Below are 17287 nucleotides of genomic sequence, written 5' to 3' on the forward strand. Positions count from 1 at the left end.
TTTAATTGCTGTTAAATTAAATGAAAATGGTGTTTTCTTAAGAAGAAGCTGTATGACTAATTGTTAAACTGGATGGCAAAGGACTTGAACGTCCCAGAGACCAAACTTGGCCTTTGGTCACCAAATTCAATTCCTTACTTCCGGCGGATGATTGACAGGTGGCAGGACCACACAGAGCACGCCGGCGGGTATCCGACCGACCAATCGGAAGCGGGTATCCAGCCTGTGGGCGGGATGATGGCCGTCGGGCGTAGTTTTCTCTGGTTGCGGGGGCGGGGGCAAAGCAATTCGAGAAATAGTTTTTTTCCCCCCTTGTGCGGAAGGTATCAGATGTGGAGTATAAATAAAGTCAACGAAGCTGAAGGCAGTGCCGGATAAGAGACAGAAAAAGAAGACAAGTTTGGCGATTAACGGCCGCCGGCATGATTGACAGCGGGACGGGCCAATCACAGAAGGCCAAGCGGAGAGCGGCGCCATGACGGACAGCAGGTCAACCAATCAGAAACCGGAATGGATGGAGGGGGGGGCTGGACATAAGCCTGCGGCCTTCAATTCGACCCCCTGACTGCGGGAATGGGGGGTTAAAAAAAACCCGATTTTGGAAACCGAGTGCGTCGGCAATTAACGGAGAGGAGGGGGGTGGGGGGAAAAGATTTCTCAGTGAAGGGCTGTAGCTTTTTTTTCGGTTCCGGAAGGACGATGTAATAATTGCGGGAAGGGAGACGGGCGAGCGCGTTAGACACCCCGAAAAAAAAGAGCCAAGTCGGAGCAAAGGCCAAAAACTTCCTTGACTACGGCAGGTGGGTGGGCGGGGCTTCCAGGGCCGTCACGTGATGCCCAGCCAATGGGAGCCCGCGCGGTGGCCGCGGCCGGCTGATGGACACGAGGTGCAGCCAATCACCGCCGGGGAGGGCGGGAGGTGGGCCTTCCGAGGGCAGCAGCAGTAGTGGTGGAGGTGGGGGGGGCTGAAATTTTATTTTTAAATAAACAGGAAGCGCCTGGGAGGAAAAGATGGAGAAAAGTGGTTGAAGAGAAAATGTCCCAGGTCTAAAGTTTAATTTATTTCATATCCGCACATATATATATTTTTTTAATGGGATGGTTTTTATCTAATATGTACACATTGACGTTTTTATTTAAATGCTCTGTCGGCTTGAAGTTGGACGTTGGATGTGAACAGGCCTCAGGGCCAGGCAGTCACCTGACTGGGAAGCAGAGGCCAAGGTGGCTCCTCAATGAGTCAGGGGGTGGAGGAGGACAGAGAGAGAGAGGGAGGGGGAGAAAAATAAAAGGGAAATGTGGGTGAAGAAGGTTGACAAACATGAGGTTGGGGTTGGGATAGGGGGGGTGGGGAACCCTAAAATATCACTTAAAAAAAAATGAGGGGGAAAATGTACCCCCCCAAAAAAACCTCATCTCTCTATTGACCAGTCCCCTCCTCTGGAACGTTCTGCCAGGGCGGACACCTGCCCCCACCAACCTGCCGAGGGTCGGTGGCCAACCTGGGCGACCGGTTGGCGTCGATTTGGTTCTTGCCCTGCTGGGAGGGTTGGTAGCGGCGAGCGGACGCTGCCCTTTGCCTCTTCCACGGGGCGCAAGAATACGGCAGGAACTAGGGCTGAATTTTCTTGTTAGGGACAAGGCTGGATTGAAGACCGGAGCGGGAAAGCGAGTGCGATGTGTTACAAGGCTGGGTGGTTGGGGAAGGGAAAGTGTGGTGGGTGGGTGGGTGGTTTCAAGGTTGGCATTTTTTTTCCTGAGTGAGCAGATTCCCAATCTGGTAAAAGAGCAATATTCCAGAAACGCCAAGGTGTTGGTAGTTAGTGGAGCGGGCATGCATCTGGCATTGAAGTAGACAGAACGCTTTTTTGAGTTGTAGGGTGGGAAGTTAAATTGGAGATTTACTATTTTTGGATTGCAGTTTGTGGCCATTGTATTGCAGTCATTGTATGTTCACTGGGGGGGTCCTTGAGTTTTGTGTTGTGTACAAATGAAAGAAAAAGACTTGAATTTCTGTTGCACCTTTTGCAACCTCGGGATGTTCCTAACTCTCATACCAAGTCCTGTTCACCCATCACTCCACTATTAATCACTGACCTACATTGGCTGTTGGTCTGGCAACATCTTGAATTTTAAAATGATCATCTTGTATTGAAATTCCTCTATGTCCTTGCTCTTCCCTATCTCTGTAATCTTCTCCAGTCCTTCAACCCTCCAATTCTAGCCTCTTGCGCATCCCTGATTACCATCATTCCATTACACTGGCAGCTGTGCCTCCAGCTGCCTGGGTGGCAAGCTTGGAAATTCCCTCCCTAAACTTTTCCATGCCTCCTCCTTTAGGACATTCCTTAACACCTACCTATTTTAGTCACCTGTCCTAATATGCATACAAACATATGAACTAGAAGTAGGAGTAGGCCATTTGGCCCCTCGAGCCTGCTCCATCATTCAATAAGATCATTGCTGATCTGATTGTGGCCTCAACTCCACATTCCGCCTACCCCTGATAACCATTGACTCCCTTGTTAGTCAAGAACCTACCTATCTCTGCCTTAAAAAATATTCATTGACCCAGCCTCCCCACTGACCTCTAGAGAAGAGAGCGCCAAAGATTCATGACCCTCTGAAAAAAATTCTTCCCATCACTGTCTTAAGTGGGAGACCCCTTATTTTTAAACTGTGTCCCCTAGTCCTAGTCTCTCCCACAAGGGGAAACATTGTTTCAGCATCCACCCTGTTTCAATAAGATCACCTCTCAATCTTTTAAATCCAATAGATACAGGCCCAGCCTGTCCAACCTTTCTTCGTATTTTTGTCTGATCCTGTGCAGCACTGTGGAATGTTTTTGCTATTTTTAAGATGTTACATAAATGCAAGCTTGTGTCCCAAAGCCCTTCACACCCAGTGAAATACTTTAGAAATGTAGCCACTGTTGTGATGTAGGGGACGTGGCAGCCAATTTGTGCACAGCAAGCTCCCACCAACTGAAATGTGGCAATGAACAGATGATATGTTTTAAGGATGTTGGTTAAGGGATAAGCATTGGCCAGGAAGCACGCTGGGGAGAACTCCCTGCTGGTCTTTGAACAAAGTCTCTTGGGAATCTTTTATGTCCACCAGAGGGGTCAGACCGGACCTTAGTTTAACATCTCATCCAAAAGACTCTCTCAGCGCTGACACTGGGAAAGCCGGTCTGACTTTTGTGCTCATGTCTCTGGGGCAGAAGTTGAACCCACAATCTTCTGACTCCGATGGGAGAGGGTGCTACCTGCCGGAAGCCCATCAGATGAATGGCATTGTGATACACACAAGGCGCACAACAACTTGGTAAAGGGGCGTCTGGATCAGTGAAAGAAATATCCCACCCCTGATTACTGCCTAGCTCTGTGGGTGGGTAAACCTGGGCCGGAGGATGGGAGTCGAGCTCGGCTGTGATACCCGCCAGTGTTCATGCCCAGATCCGATGGCGGGGCGCCTTTGGGGTGAGGAGCTGGGTTTAATAAGCACCCACGGAACCTGGGCCCCAGCAGATCTTCAGCAGAAGCAGCGAGCCAAAGGAAAAAAGAGATTAAAAGCAAGTCAAGCTTTGTGTAAGTGTTGCAAGGATGATATTGGAATTGAGAGGGTAAAACTGTCCAGAAAGACTGAATTGGTTTTAAGACGGTGAGGTGATCTGATGGAGGACTTTAACATTATAAAGGGGGTTTGATAAGGTAGACATTAAAAAAAAATGTTTCCATTAATGGCCGAGACCATAACTAGGTGTCCATAAATATTAGACAGTCACTAATAAGTCCAGTAGGAAATTCAGTAGAAACTTCTTTATCCAGAGAGTGGGGAGCATATGATTTGAGGTGAATAGTATGGATACATTTAAGGGGGAAAACTGGATAAACACAAGGGAGAAAGGCATAGAAAGATATGTTGATGGGGCGGGGGGCGGGGGGTGGGGAGAGAGGCTCCTGCAAAGGCCAGTTGGGCCAAATGGCCTATTTCCATGCTGTAAATTTTATGTAATTCTATGGATGAGATTAATTCCTGCATTTGAGATTTAAAAACCTCACCAGGCAATTTGTGGAGACCTGTAAACGGTGTATTCCAGCAGGCCTGGTTTCATTTTCTCTGCCGAATTGGGATTCCTGGCTAGGGAGTGTTTTGAGTGGAGGAATTGGGGTGGTGGGAATTGGTTGGAGGAAGGCAGTTGGAGGACTGAGAAGAGACCAGATGTGTCTCCACAGGGAAGGATATGAAGAATTCTGCCTTAGTGCAAGCGCTTTTTAGAAGAAAATGCATCACTTGCATCCACCTGAACAGGCTGAGGGGGCCTGGGCTCTTAACATCTCGACCAAAGGTCGGCACCTCAGACAGTGCAGCACTCTGTTTTGTTCTGGGTTGTCAGCTCTGGGGTACATTTGGGATGGGTTTCCAGCACATACCCTGTTGACTCAGGACATAGAATGCTCGCCTGTATTCCCAGGTTAATAGGATTTCTGTTCCCTGTCAGCTGGTTTGGGGAAAGTGTAGGGTGGCGCATGCTCTTTATTTGGGATCTGTATGAGCCTGGGAGTCACTTTACCCAAAATGTAGGAGATTGCGAGACAGCAAAGTTGTGCCTCTGTGTAGCTGGATCACGCTGATGAGTCAAAAAACGTGCCAAAAGGCTTCACACAACGGATTACTTAAACTACAGTCACTGTTGGAACATGCCCGCCATTTAAACCCAGCAAGCTCCCATTGAATCAAATGACCAATTACCTGTTTCTGCTTTTTTTTTTTCTGTGGCATTGATTGGAAGGGAGTTGTTGGGCCAGGACACCAGGTGGGTAGGGAGAGGAGGTGAGGTGGTGGGAGGGGGAAAGCACTCTGCTCTTCCAAAAGTGCCGTGCAGTCTTTTCCCTGCACCCTGACCGGGCCTCAGTTCAATGTCTCATCCCATTGTCCTGCTGCTTGAGTTCAGCCGTAACCGTCTGTGTGAACCACTCTGGGGCGTGCAGTTTGGAAAATAAGTGAAATCTGTCAGTGGGATCTTGCTGTGCCCAGCTAGCTCACTGCACTTGCCCACATAACCACAGTGACTACATTTCCAAAGTCGCTTTGGGACATCCCGAGGATTCGGAACCTAAAAACACGTACGACGAACTGCCTGTCTGACTATCACCCCCTACACCTCAACCTCCTCCCACGGCACCTTCCCATGCAACTGCAGAAAGTGCCACACCTGCCCCTTCACTTCCCCCCTCCTCACCGTTCAAGGGCCCAAATTCTCCTTTCAAGTGAAGCAGCATTTCACTTGCACTTCCCTCAATTTAGTCTACTGCATTCGCTGCTCCCAATGCGGTTTCCTCTACATTGGAGAGATCAAACGCAGACTGGGTGACCGCTTTGCGGAACACCTTTGGTCTGTCCGCAAGCATCACCCAGACCTTCCTGTCGCTTGCCATTTCAACACACCACCCTGCTCTCATGCCCACATGTCTGTCCTTGGCTTGCTGCAATGTTCCAGTGAAGCTCAACGCAAACTGAAGGAACAGCACCTCATCTTCCGACTAGGCACTTTACAGCCTTCCAGACTGAATATTGAGTTCAACAACTTTAGATCATGAACTCTGTCCTCCATCCCCACCCCCTTTCCGATCCTCCTTTTTCCAATAATTTATATAGATTTTTTTTCCCCACCTATTTCCATTATTTTTAAATGTATTTCCATCCATTGTTTTATCTGTACCTTTTAGCCTATTTCGATCCCCCCCACCCCACCCCACCCCACCCCCACTAGGGCTATCTGTCCCTTGCTCGTCCTGCTTTCTACTCTTAATGTCCCCATTAGCACATTTCTTGGCTAATATCACCACCTTCAACACCTCTTTTGTCCTTTTGTCTATGACATCTTTTGGCAATCTCCACCTATCACTGGCCCTCTATCCAGCTCTACCTGTCCCATCCCCCCTTAAACCAGCTTATATTTCACCTCTTTTCTATTTTTCCTTAGTTCTGATGAAGAGTCATTCGGACTCGAAAGGTTAACTGTGTCCCTCTCCGCAGATGCTGTCAGACCTGCTGAGTTTTTCCAGGTATTTTTGTTTTTGCCTGTCTTGACTATTTTGAAAAGGAGGTGGGCGTGAGGGTAGTGGCTACAGCAAGTTAATCTTCCTCTTTTTAAATTCACTAACATTTCTCCCTTCCTTTCAGGTGCAGATGTGACGCCACATGCTATATGGGGAGGGAGGGACCTTGATGTATGATCCATGGACCTGAGGCTGTCTTGTTCCTTTCCGGCTTCCTGCATTGTCCAGGTCTCTCCACTATTCCCACAGGTACCATCTTCTTCCACCTCTGTACGCTCCAACTTGGGGTTTACCTCTGAACCCTGCAGGCCTTTTAAACTCGAAAGCCATGTTCCTCTTGGATTTTGAGCAGTGAATGATTGATTTGGTAGAGGAGCAGGTGAAGATTTGAAAGAGGAGAACTTGTTCAGACAGGGCGCAAGTACAAGCCAGATCATCCCAGAGTGCTTCACAGTGAAGTATTTTTTTGGAGTGTGGTCACTTTGTAATGTAGGAAATGCAGCAGCCAATTTGCGCACAGCAAGCTCCCACAAACTGTAATGTGATAATGACCCACATCACCTGCTTTTAATGAGATTAGTTGAGAGATAAATATTGGCTCCAAGGCAATGGGGCGTACCCTAATACAAAAACAAAATACAGCGGACACTAGAGACGTGAACTAAAAACAGAAAGTCTGGAAAAACTCAGCAGGTTTTAGCACATGGGAGACAGCATCTGTGGAGAGAGAAACAGAGTAAGAGTTAACGTTTCAGGTTGGTGACCTTTCATCAGAACTTTAAATCTTCGACTCAAAATTACATTCTTCCCTCTCTCTCTCCTCTCTCTCTCCCCCCTCTCTCTCCCCCTCTCTCTCCCCCTCTCTCTCTCCCCTCTCTCTCCCCTCTCTCTCCCCTTCTCTCTCCCCCCACTCTCTCTCCCCCACTCTCTCTCCCCCCACTCTCTCTCCCCCCACTCTCTCTCCCCCACTCTCTCTCCCCCCACTCTCTCTCCCCCCACTCTCTCTCCCCCCCACTCTCTCCCCCCCACTCTCTCTCCCCCCACCTCTCTCCCCCCACTCTCTCTCCCCCCACTCTCTCTCCCCCCCACTCTCTCTCCCCCCACTCTCTCTCCCCCCACTCTCTCTCCCCCCACTCTCTCTCCCCCCACTCTCTCTCCCCCCACTCTCTCTCCCCCCACTCTCTCTCCCCCCACTCTCTCTCCCCCCACTCTCCTCTCCCCCCACTCTCCCTCCCCCCACTCTCCCTCCCCCCACTCTCCCTCCCCCCACTCTCCCTCCCCCCACTCTCCCTCCACCCCCCACTCTCCCTCCCCCCACTCTCCCTCCCCCCACTCTCCCTCCCCCCACTCTCTCTCCCCCCACTCTCTCTCCCCCCACTCTCTCTCCCCCCACTCTCTCTCCCCCCACTCTCTCTCCCCCACACTCTCTCTCCCCCCACTCTCTCTCCCCCCACTCTCTCTCCCCCCACTCTCTCTCCCCCCACTCTCTCTCCCCCCACTCTCTCTCCCCCCACTCTCTCTCCCCCCACTCTCTCTCCCCCCACTCTCTCTCCCCCCACTCTCTCTCCCCCCACTCTCTCTCCCCCCACTCTCTCTCCCCCCACTCTCTCTCCCCCCACTCTCTCTCCCCCCACTCTCTCTCCCCCCACTCTCTCTCCCCCACTCTCTCTCCCCCCACTCTCTCTCCCCCCACTCTCTCTCCCCCCACTCTCTCTCCCCCCACTCTCTCTCCCCCCACTCTCTCTCCCCCCACTCTCTCTCCCCCCACTCTCTCTCCCCCACTCTCTCTCCCCCACTCTCTCTCCCCCACTCTCTCTCCCCCCACTCTCTCTCCCCCCACTCTCTCTCCCCCCACTCTCTCTCCCCCCACTCTCTCTCCCCCCACTCTCTCTCCCCCACTCTCTCTCCCCCCACTCTCTCTCCCCCCACTCTCTCTCCCCCCACTCTCTCTCCCCCCACTCTCTCTCCCCCCACTCTCTCTCCCCCCACTCTCTCTCCCCCCACTCTCTCTCCCCCCACTCTCTCTCCCCCACTCTCTCTCCCCCACTCTCTCTCCCCCCACTCTCTCTCCCCCCACTCTCTCTCCCCCCACTCTCTCTCCCCCCACTCTCTCTCCCCCCACTCTCTCTCCCCCCACTCTCTCTCCCCCACTCTCTCTCCCCCCACTCTCTCTCCCCCCACTCTCTCTCCCCCCACTCTCTCTCCCCCACTCTCTCTCCCCCCACTCTCTCTCCCCCCACTCTCTCTCCCCCCACTCTCTCTCCCCCCACTCTCTCTCCCCCCACCTCTCTCCCCCCACTCTCTCTCCCCCACTCTCTCTCCCCCCACTCTCCCCATCTCTCCCCCCACTCTCTCTCCCCCCACTCTCTCTCCCCCCACTCTCTCTCCCCCCACTCTCTCCCCCCACTCTCTCTCCCCCCACTCTCTCTCCCCCCACTCTCTCTCCCCCCACTCTCTCTCCCCCCACTCTCTCTCCCCCCACTCTCTCTCCCCCCACTCTCTCTCCCCCCACTCTCTCTCCCCCCACTCTCTCTCCCCCCACTCTCTCTCCCCCCACTCTCTCTCCCCCCACTCTCTCTCCCCCCACTCTCTCTCCCCCCACTCTCTCTCCCCCCACTCTCTCTCCCCCCACTCTCTCTCCCCCCACTCTCTCTCCCCCCACTCTCTCTCCCCCCACTCTCTCTCCCCCCACTCTCTCTCCCCCCACTCTCTCTCCCCCCACTCTCTCTCCCCCCACTCTCTCTCCCCCCACTCTCTCTCCCCCCACTCTCTCTCCCCCCACTCTCTCTCCCCCCACTCTCTCTCCCCCCACTCTCTCTCCCCCCACTCTCTCTCCCCCCACTCTCTCTCCCCCCACTCTCTCTCCCCCCACTCTCTCTCCCCCCACTCTCTCTCCCCCCACTCTCTCTCCCCCCACTCTCTCTCCCCCCACTCTCTCTCCCCCCACTCTCTCTCCCCCCACTCTCTCTCCCCCCACTCTCTCTCCCCCCACTCTCTCTCCCCCCACTCTCTCTCCCCCCACTCTCTCTCCCCCCACTCTCTCTCCCCCCACTCTCTCTCCCCCCACTCTCTCTCCCCCCACTCTCTCTCCCCCCACTCTCTCTCCCCCCACTCTCTCTCCCCCCACTCTCTCTCCCCCCACTCTCTCTCCCCCCACTCTCTCTCCCCCCACTCTCTCTCCCCCCACTCTCTCTCCCCCCACTCTCTCTCCCCCCACTCTCTCTCCCCCCACTCTCTCTCCCCCCACTCTCTCTCCCCCCACTCTCTCTCCCCCCACTCTCTCTCCCCCCACTCTCTCTCCCCCCACTCTCTCTCCCCCCCACTCTCTCCCCCCACTCTCTCTCCCCCCCACTCTCTCTCCCCCCCACTCTCTCCCCCCCCCACTCTCTCCCCCCCCCACTCTCTCCCCCCCCCACTCTCTCCCTCCCCCACTCTCTCCCTCCCCCACTCTCTCTCCCACCCCCTCTCTCTCCCACCCCCTCTCTCTCCCACCCCTCTCTCTCCCACCCCCTCTCTCTCCCACCCCCCTCTCTCTCCCCCCTCTCTCTCTCTCTCTCCCCCCCCTCTCTCTCTCTCTCTCCCCCCCTCTCTCTCTCTCTCTCTCTCCCCCCCCCCCCCTCTCTCCCCCCCCCCTCTCTCTCTCCCCCCTCTCTCTCTCTCTCTCTCCCCCCCCCTCTCTCTCTCTCCCCTCTCTCTCTCTCTCTCCCCCCCCCCCCTCTCTCTCTCTTCCCCCCCCCCCCCCAACTCTCTCTCTCCCCCCTCTCTCTCTCTCCCCCCTCTCTCTCTGATGGCACTACCAGCAGTTCAGTATTCTCTCAATACTGGCACTTGGATGGTCAGCCTGTGGTTTGTGCCCAAATCTCTGGATTCGGGCATGCATTCTCAACCTGCTGACTCGGAGGTGAGGGTGTCCACCAATTGAAACTTCACTGACACACGACTGATCTCAATAAATCACTTGCCCTCTGGTGCGTCATTGGCGGCAGAGGGTATGAGAACAGCCCAGGATATAAAGGAAACCACCGAGAGGTGCATATCCTACCCCTCCTGGATCAGCCTGTGACGCGCTGCACAGCAAATCTGATCTCTGGTTTGGAAAGCCATATTCTGTGTGTGGTTCAGCACAGGAACTATATTCAGAGATGTTAGAGATGGTCATAGTCAACTAAAAGAGGAAGCGGTAAGGGGAGTAAAGGAGCTCCTGCGTTTTGTTCTAACAGCTGGCTGTCTCCACTTATTTCCCATATTCTCCCTTTTTGTGTATATGAGCATTGTTTTATTTATGTCTGAGACTCGGTACATTCTTGTGTATGTGTGTGTTGTGTGAGAGCGAGCAAGATGGTGGTTTGCATTGTTTGTGTTGTGCACTCGTGTGCGTCATCCTGTCGTGTACTTGTGCGAGGTGTACCTTGGAATTCCCCCTTGAACCCCCTCCCTCTCCTCCCCCTCCCTCTCCTCCCCCTCCCTCTCCTCCCCATCCCTCCCCTGATTCTAATAGGCTTTGGTTTAGTTTCCTTTGTTTAAATCTTTTCAGTGAAGCATCCTGGGATGTTTCTCATCATTAAAGGTGGTATATGGCAGTAAACTGTTGGTGTGAGAGATGGTGCCTTGTATTGAGTGTGTGCGTGTGACTCTGGATTGTACTCTGAGCCTGTGCGTAAAGTGCATAGAATTCTCCTGCCCCTCCTAACCTCATCCTAACTTGCACTGAGTGCCATTCACACATCACCCCCTTGTGCTCTCTGAATTATATTAGATCCCTGTCCAGCAATGCCTCAGTTTTAAAATTCTCACCCTTGGTTGCAAATCCCTTCTGAGGCCTCTCTCCTCCCTTACCCCTGTAATCTCTCTGAGATCTCTGCGCTCCTCCAATTCCAGCCTCTTGAACATCCCCCGATTTCCATCGCTGCGCCATTGACGGCCTTGCCTTCAGCTGCCTGGGGCCCTATAAGCTCTGGAATTGCCTCTGTAAACCACTCGTCCATCTTACCTTTAAGACGTTTCTTAAAGCTCAGTCAAAGAGGCAGCTTTTAAGTCATCTGTCCTAATATCTCCTTATGGTGTCAAATTTTGTTTGATTAGACTGGAGCAGGAAGAGGCCATTCGGCCCCTCGAGCCTGCTCTGACATTTAACTAGATCATGGCTGATCCTCTACCTCAACGCCATCTCCCTGTCAACTATCCCCATATCCCTTAATGTCATTAGTATCTAGAAATCTAATGACCTCTGCTTTGAATGTACTCAGTGACTGAGCTTCCGAAGCCCTCTGGGGTAGAGAATTCCAAAGGTTCACCACCCTCTGACTGAAGAAATTCCTCCTCCATCTCGTTCCTAAATGGCCTAGCTCTTATTCTGAGACTGTGTCCGCTGGTTTAGACCACCCGCCACCCAAACAACTAAGGGAAACATCCTTCCTGCATCTACCTTGTCAAGCCCTGGAAGAACTTTGTGCACTTCAATGAGAGAGCCTCTCATTCTTCTAAACTTTAGAGAATACAGGCCCAGTCGCCTCATTCTTTCCTATAGGACAATCCTGCCATCCCCAGGATTAGCCTGGTGAGCCTTCGCTGCACTCCCTCTATGGCCAGTGTTTCCTTCCTTAGCTAAGGAGACCAAAACTGTACACAATACTCCAGGTGTGGTCTCAACAAGGCTCTGTACAACTGCAGCAAGACTTCCTTATTCCTTTATTCAAATCCCCTTTCAATAAAGGCTAACATAACATTTGCCTTCCTAATTGTTTTGTTGCACCTGCTTGGCAGCTTTTAGTGACTTATGAACAAGAACGCCCAGGTCCCTTTGGACATCAACACTTCCTAACCCCTAATATAAAATAAAAACAGAAAATGCTGGAAAAACTCAGCAGGTCTGACTGCCTCTGTGGAGAGAGAAGCAGAGTTAACGTTTCGACTCCATATGGCTTTTCTTCAGATCTTCCCAATCTCTCGCCATTTAAGAAATACTCTGCATTTCTGTTTCTCCGTGCCAAAATGGATAACCTCACATTTTTCCACATTATATTCCATCTGCCATGCTCTTACCCACTCACTAAGCTGTCTAAAATCCCGTTGAAGCCTCTCTGCATCCCCTTCACGAGTCACATTCTCACCCAGGTTTGTGTGTCATCAGCAAACTTGGAAATATTACATTTGGTCCCCACATCCAAATCATTGATATAGATTGTGAACAGCTGGGGCCCAAGCCCTGACCCCTATGGTACCTCACTAGCCACATGCCTGTGGAGCACCTTGCAATGTTTTAATGCATTAAGGAATGTTTTAATGCATGGAAAGTGCTATAGAAATGCAGGTTGTTGTGTGAGGGTCAGGCGATTGTATTATGGCGTCAAGGGTGGGCAGTGCATTGTGGCTGTGTGCTGCTACCCCTTCACCATAGCATAGCCACTGCCCGTTGGGATAGATTGAGGTGCAGCAGAGCATAATTCCAGACTCTGTGAGTTATGCAAGCAGAGAGAGGTTGTTAATTAGAGCTCTGCTGTCAGTAGGAATCTTTCGCTCTGCAGCTGGCACTGGATAACTTGCTTTCCCATCTTCATCAGACGTATGTGCTAGAACTATTTAAACCAGACTGACTGCAAACTAACCCTGGCCTCAGACCAGTCCCCTGAAGTCAGGCTGAGTTCAGAGCACAGAATTGGCAGGGTTTCTGCTGTGAGCTGTGAGACTAGTCAAGACTCCAGGCCTACACAATGTATTCCATCTGCTTGAGAGGAGGAGATGGGCCCTTGCTTTGACATCTCATTCAAAAGGCGGCCCCTCCAATAGTAAAGCGCTACCCTCAATACTGCCTCTCTGGTGGCGGGTGCTCCCCTCAGCCCCGCCCCTCCGGCGGGTGCTCCCCTCAGCCCCGCCCCTCCAGCGGGCGCTCTCCTAAGTCCCGCCCCTCCGGCAGGCGCTCCCCTCGGCCCCGCCTCTTCGGCACCCCCCCCCCGCCCAGATTTTATGCTCAAGTGTCCAGAGTGGGATTTGAACCCACAGCCTTCTGGCGGACATTTGCTGAAGCTGCACAGAATGGGAATTAACCCTGGGGATCTTTGGACCTGTGCGGTTTTGTCCGCAGGAGCCTCTCTCCACGTACTTGGGGAATGAGGGCAGGAGCTGTTTGGAGGGTGGGGATAGGGGCAGGCCAGGTCCGCATGCTGTGGTTTGATGGTGATGGCACCTGTGTTGGCTACCCCTGGGCGTGATTTCCCCTGTGTGTGTGCGCACGCTCATGTGTCTCTGGTCCCGCTGGTGGTTTCTGCATCAGCCCAGTGACGGTTTGTGTTCAGGGTGGTCCAGGAAGGACGATGGTGGAGCTGTGACTGTCGGGGTTTACAGGGCAGTCTCGATAAGCATGAATACTCTCTCTTTGTGGAAACCCAGAATCCTATTCGCAGCCTGGGAAGCTGCCTCGGATTGTCCAGATGTTTTGAGAATAGGGAGGGACAGACATCCCACTAACTGACTGAGACACGGAGGCTGCGTACCCTTATAAATTGTCCTTGGCACGCAGCTTTTTGGCTGCTGCCCTGGTGCTTTTTCCTTCCCTACTGTTGAGGAACAGTGTGTTTCAGGACCAGTGTCGTGTGAGAGTTAATGGTTTGCTTCTGTAAATTGTGAAAGGCAGTTAAGGTGCTGCTGTTATCATTCTTCCCCCCCCCCCGGCCCCCAAAAACCCCGAAACCACTGGCGAAGTGATTGGTTTTTAACCCTTCGCTGTCCGATCCCGCTTTGTGCTGCACGGCACACCCCCTTCCATACCCTGCCGGACTCTGCTGGCTATTCCGCATGGGAAATCATATAGTTAATGGAAAGAAAAGTTGAGAGTTGTAAGCCAGTGTTTTAAAATGTCACCCCGTTTGACACAACAGTCAAATTGCCCCCCGCTAAGCCTGACCTGGAAACCACCACTGTATATCCTGCCCTGATGTAACAGCATCACCATGACGTGTGATCGTGACTGACCTCTGGGGTAGCACAGGCCCCTTGTTCTGTGGGGCCCCTGGGATGATGCTATCTCGTGTGAGGCATCACCGCCAGCAGGGACCAGTTGGGCTGAATGGCCTGTTCCAGACTCTAAAATCCCATGTAATCTATGTAAGATTGCCGTCCCTTCAACTCGATGTCATTTGTTTACTGGCACAGAACTGCAGGTTGAGGGAATTATCAGAGGTCCCCACAGACAGACAGACAGCAGCCAGCTCTGTGCTGGTTAGAGATGCTTTCCTTGTTGGGCAGGGACGTTTGCTGTTCAGTGCATGCTTGGGCTGGTTGATGTTGCATTTGTGGACACATGAGGCAGTGATTTTTTTGTTGTTGTTGTTTCAAGCCTCTTTCTTGGGTCACTCCCCCCCCCCCCCCCCCCCCCCCGGCCATATGTACCCTTTTAGGGTGGCAGAACTGGACTTTCCCGTGTCCCTTCCCAAAGTAGCGGGGTTCAATGAACAGTGTTGCTGTATTCTCAGATCACCAGAGTGGGAATGCTTTTTACACAGCGTCCTATCACATCTTCAGGATGTACCAGATCACTTCACGGCCAATGGATTGGCTTGAAGCGCAGCAACCATTATGAGCACAGCAAGATCCCGCAGACATTGTTGATGCCCACTCGATCTGTTTTTTTTTATGGCAGCAGTGGCTAAGGGAGGAATCTTAGAGCCAGGACCACGGGAAAACCCCTTGCTCCAATAGGGGCCTCGAGACGATTAGCATTCACCTGGACAGTGCCTTAGTTTAAATCCTCATCCAGAGGTCCAACAATGCAGTACTTCCTCGTGCCGGACCCTGAATTGTGGGCTCAGGCCTTTGGAGTGGGACTTGAACTTGTGACCTTCTGTAAGAGGCACGGGTGCTACCCACCGAGACCCTGGCTGACAACAGGAAGGACTAAGGACTGCTGGTGCATGCTACCTAATCGAGCGATTGTTGAGCTAGGTGCTCAGTGGGTTAAAGTTAATTATTGTTTTGGTTGATGTGCAGCTTTCTGTGGAATGTTTTTGAAGTCTTGAACCTTCACATGTTCCAGTTTGATTTCAAAGCTGCAGCCTTGGGCTTTGCAGTGTTTGCTCTGTCCCTTGTGCTCTTGCCTTGCCTTTCAGCTTTTTAAAAAAAATAACCAGGGTTAGCTTTCTTCTAAACGTTCCTCTCCCTTCTAGTTTTTTTATTTATTCTTTCACGGGACGTGGTCGTTGCTGGCCGGGCCAGCATTTATTGCCCATCCCTAAGTGCCCCTGGAGAAGGTGGTGGTGAGCTGCCTCCTTGAACTGCTAACATCCATAGTGCTGTTAGGGAGGGTATTCCAGGATTTTGACCCAGCGACAGTGAAGGAACGGCTGATATATTTTGAAATCAGGATGGTGAGTGACTTGGAGGGAGCTTGCAGGTGGCGGTGTTCCCATGCATCCGCTGCCCTTGTCCTTCTCGATGGTGGAGGTTGCCGGTTTGAAAGCAGCTGTTGAAGGAGCCTTGGTGAGTTGCTGCAATGCATCTTGTAGATGGTGCACACTGCTGCCACTGTGCGTTGGTGGTGGAGGGAGTGGATGTTGAAGGTGGTGGATGGGATGCCAATCAAGCAGGCTGCTTTGTCCTGGATGGTGTTGAGCTTCCTGAGTGTTATTGGAGCTGCACTCATCCAGGTAAGTGGGGAGTATTCCATCATGCTCCTGACTTATGCCATGCAGATGGTGAACAGGCTTTAGGGAGTCAGATGGTGAGTTACTCGCCGCAGGGCTCCTAGCCTCTGCCATGCTCTTCTATCCACAGTACATATATGGCTAGTCCAGTTCAGTTTCTGGTCAATGGTAACCTGCAGGATGTTGATAGTTGGGGATTCAGTGATGATAATGCCATTGAATGTCAGGGGGTGATGGTTAGATTCTCGTTGGAGATGATCATTGCCTGGCACTTGTGTGGCACAAATGTTACTTGCCACTAAGCCTGGATGTTGTCCAGGTCTTGCTGCAGATGTGCACAGATTGCTTCTGTATCTGAAGAGCCACGAATGGTGCTGAACATTGTGCAATCATCAGCGAACATCCCCACTTCTGACCTTATGATAGAGGGAAGTTCATTGACGAAGCAGCTGAAGATGGTTGGGTCAAGTCCTACCCTGAGGAACTCCTGCAGTGATGTCCCATGACTGAAAAGATTCTAGTTTTCCAACTCCACGGCCTGGCCCCTCACCTCCCTGCATCTTCACAGATGAGATGTTAAACCAAGATCCTGTCTGCCCTCTCACCTGGACATAAGAGATCCCATGACATCCTGGAGAAGAGTGGGGCGAGGGTGAGTTCTACCTGGTGTCCGATGGCCAATATTTATCCCTTAATTAGCACCACTTAAAAAAGAAACACATGATCTGGGTCATTATCACATTGCTGTTTGTGGGACCTTGCTGTGCGCAAAATGTCTGCCACTTTTCAATGCTACAACAGTGACCACACTTCAGAAGTGCTTCATGAGATATAAAGTACTTTGGGATGTCTTGAGGTTGTGAAAGGCTGGGAAGGGAGAGGGAAACTTGCATCTCTAAAGTGCATTTCACAACCTCCGCTGTCCCAAGGCGCTTTTGCAGCCAGTGAAGTCCTCGTGACGTGTAGTCACTGCTGTCCTGTGGGGAAATCCTGCGTTAGTTGGTGCTGCAGTCTCAGGTTGACCAGCTGTATTTTCTAACATGGACACCTGGGGGAAAGACTAGGCATCTGTAGGGATTTGACCAGCTGCCACCCTTTGCCTTGTCCTCGGGTGTTGGACCTGTATGGCCTGCTGCAGGCCCAGCTGAGTATGAGGCCTCGATTGTGTGTGTGTGTTTGATAGACCCTGCAAACTGCAAGGAGCAAAGTTTGAATGGTGCAAGTGCATCAGCCCAATCTGAAGGAAGAACCGAGCATAAAATCATATTAAGGGTACTGATTGGCGAAGGGGGTTTTTTTTATTCCAGCAAAAGACACCTGAAAAGGGGAACCGGTTTGAAAACGAACAAAACGTGCCAAAACTACTTTGCTAACTGTCTAAAAATATGCTGCTCGTGACTGTGCAACATGTAAGCTTGTGTTTCCTGTGTTTCTTAACACACTTCTATTAACGCAACAGCATGATTTAGAGAAAAAAACCTCCTATCGATCAGCCTGGAGAGTACAGTGCAAGGCAGGTAACGCTGACAGTGCTGCAGAAAGTATTAAACTGCTGTGTGAATGCTGCGTATTTGCAGATGGTGAACG

The 17287-nt window shown here is 52.0% G+C and overlaps 1 protein-coding gene across 3 annotated transcripts in view; it reads left to right on the forward strand.

Moving 5' to 3' along the window:
* The first annotated feature begins 251 nt into the window (after positions 1-251).
* Positions 252-17287, forward strand: part of LOC144672276 (zinc finger protein 532-like) — a 50032-nt gene continuing 32996 nt past the window's right edge. Inside the window, exons 1-2 of one of the 3 annotated variants that reach the window (XM_078534117.1) lie at positions 252-1045; positions 6190-6314. In XM_078534117.1, the coding sequence (XP_078390243.1) occupies positions 6239-6314 (76 nt within the window). In that variant the 5' untranslated portion in view covers positions 252-1045; positions 6190-6238. Of the gene's footprint in view, positions 1046-6189; positions 6315-6781; positions 6821-17287 lie in introns of those variants that run through there. The other 2 variants (XM_078534118.1, XM_078534119.1) reach the window with 2 other exon arrangements.

This window comes from Cetorhinus maximus, chromosome 36, assembly GCF_964194155.1.
Source record: "Cetorhinus maximus chromosome 36, sCetMax3.hap1.1, whole genome shotgun sequence".
Classification (NCBI taxonomy): domain Eukaryota; kingdom Metazoa; phylum Chordata; class Chondrichthyes; order Lamniformes; family Cetorhinidae; genus Cetorhinus; species Cetorhinus maximus.